Genomic DNA, 598 nt, shown 5'->3' on the forward strand with positions numbered 1-598 from the left:
GCCGCTGCCGCCTGAGGTGGCGCGCGCGCCCTCCGCGCGCGGGCACCGCCCCCCGCGCCTCTCCCGCCTGAGCCGAATTTAAAACTGCGTTACTCGCCCTCGCGCAAAGCACTAACGCGGGTGGGTCCCGCGCGCCTTCTCCCCTTTTACCGCCCGGCAGCCAATAACAAAGCCGCTTCGTTCTCCTCTCTGCCAATCGGGGCGCGGTTTATTGCTGGCTGGGAGAAGCGCTCGGTGTGCGCGCCCGCCCGCTGTGGAGCTGGGTCCCTGGCGCGGCGCGGGGCAGGCGAGTCCTTCTTCTTCCCCTCCTCCTCCTCCGCCCCCGCCCCTTCTCCCCGCGCTTTGTTGGTGCCTCTCCGGGAGGCTCGGCGGCGATGCCCGAGTTCCTGTCGGATCCGTCGGTGCTGACCAAGGAGAAGCTGAAGAGCGAGCTGATCGCTAACAATGTGAGCCTGCCGGGCGGCGAGCAGCGCAAGGACGTCTACGTGCAGCTCTACCTGCAGCACCTCACCGCCCGCAACCCGCCCGCCGCCGCCGCCCAGCCCGACTTCTCCAGCGACGAGGAACGGGAGCCCACCCCTCTCGGCGCCAGGAACCG

The 598-nt window shown here is 69.9% G+C and overlaps 1 protein-coding gene across 1 annotated transcript in view; it reads left to right on the top strand.

The window, feature by feature from the left end:
- The first annotated feature begins 93 nt into the window (after positions 1-93).
- Positions 94-598, top strand: part of TMPO (thymopoietin) — a 23,247-nt gene continuing 22,742 nt past the window's right edge. The window contains exon 1 of the mRNA XM_010561910.1: positions 94-598. This exon is cut by the window's right edge and continues 19 nt beyond it. Coding sequence (XP_010560212.1) covers positions 375-598 — 224 coding nt within the window. The 5' untranslated portion in view covers positions 94-374.

The sequence above is a fragment of the Haliaeetus leucocephalus genome, unplaced genomic scaffold, assembly GCF_000737465.1.
Source record: "Haliaeetus leucocephalus isolate CR32 unplaced genomic scaffold, Haliaeetus_leucocephalus-4.0 Scaffold151, whole genome shotgun sequence".
In the NCBI taxonomy this organism is placed as follows: domain Eukaryota; kingdom Metazoa; phylum Chordata; class Aves; order Accipitriformes; family Accipitridae; genus Haliaeetus; species Haliaeetus leucocephalus.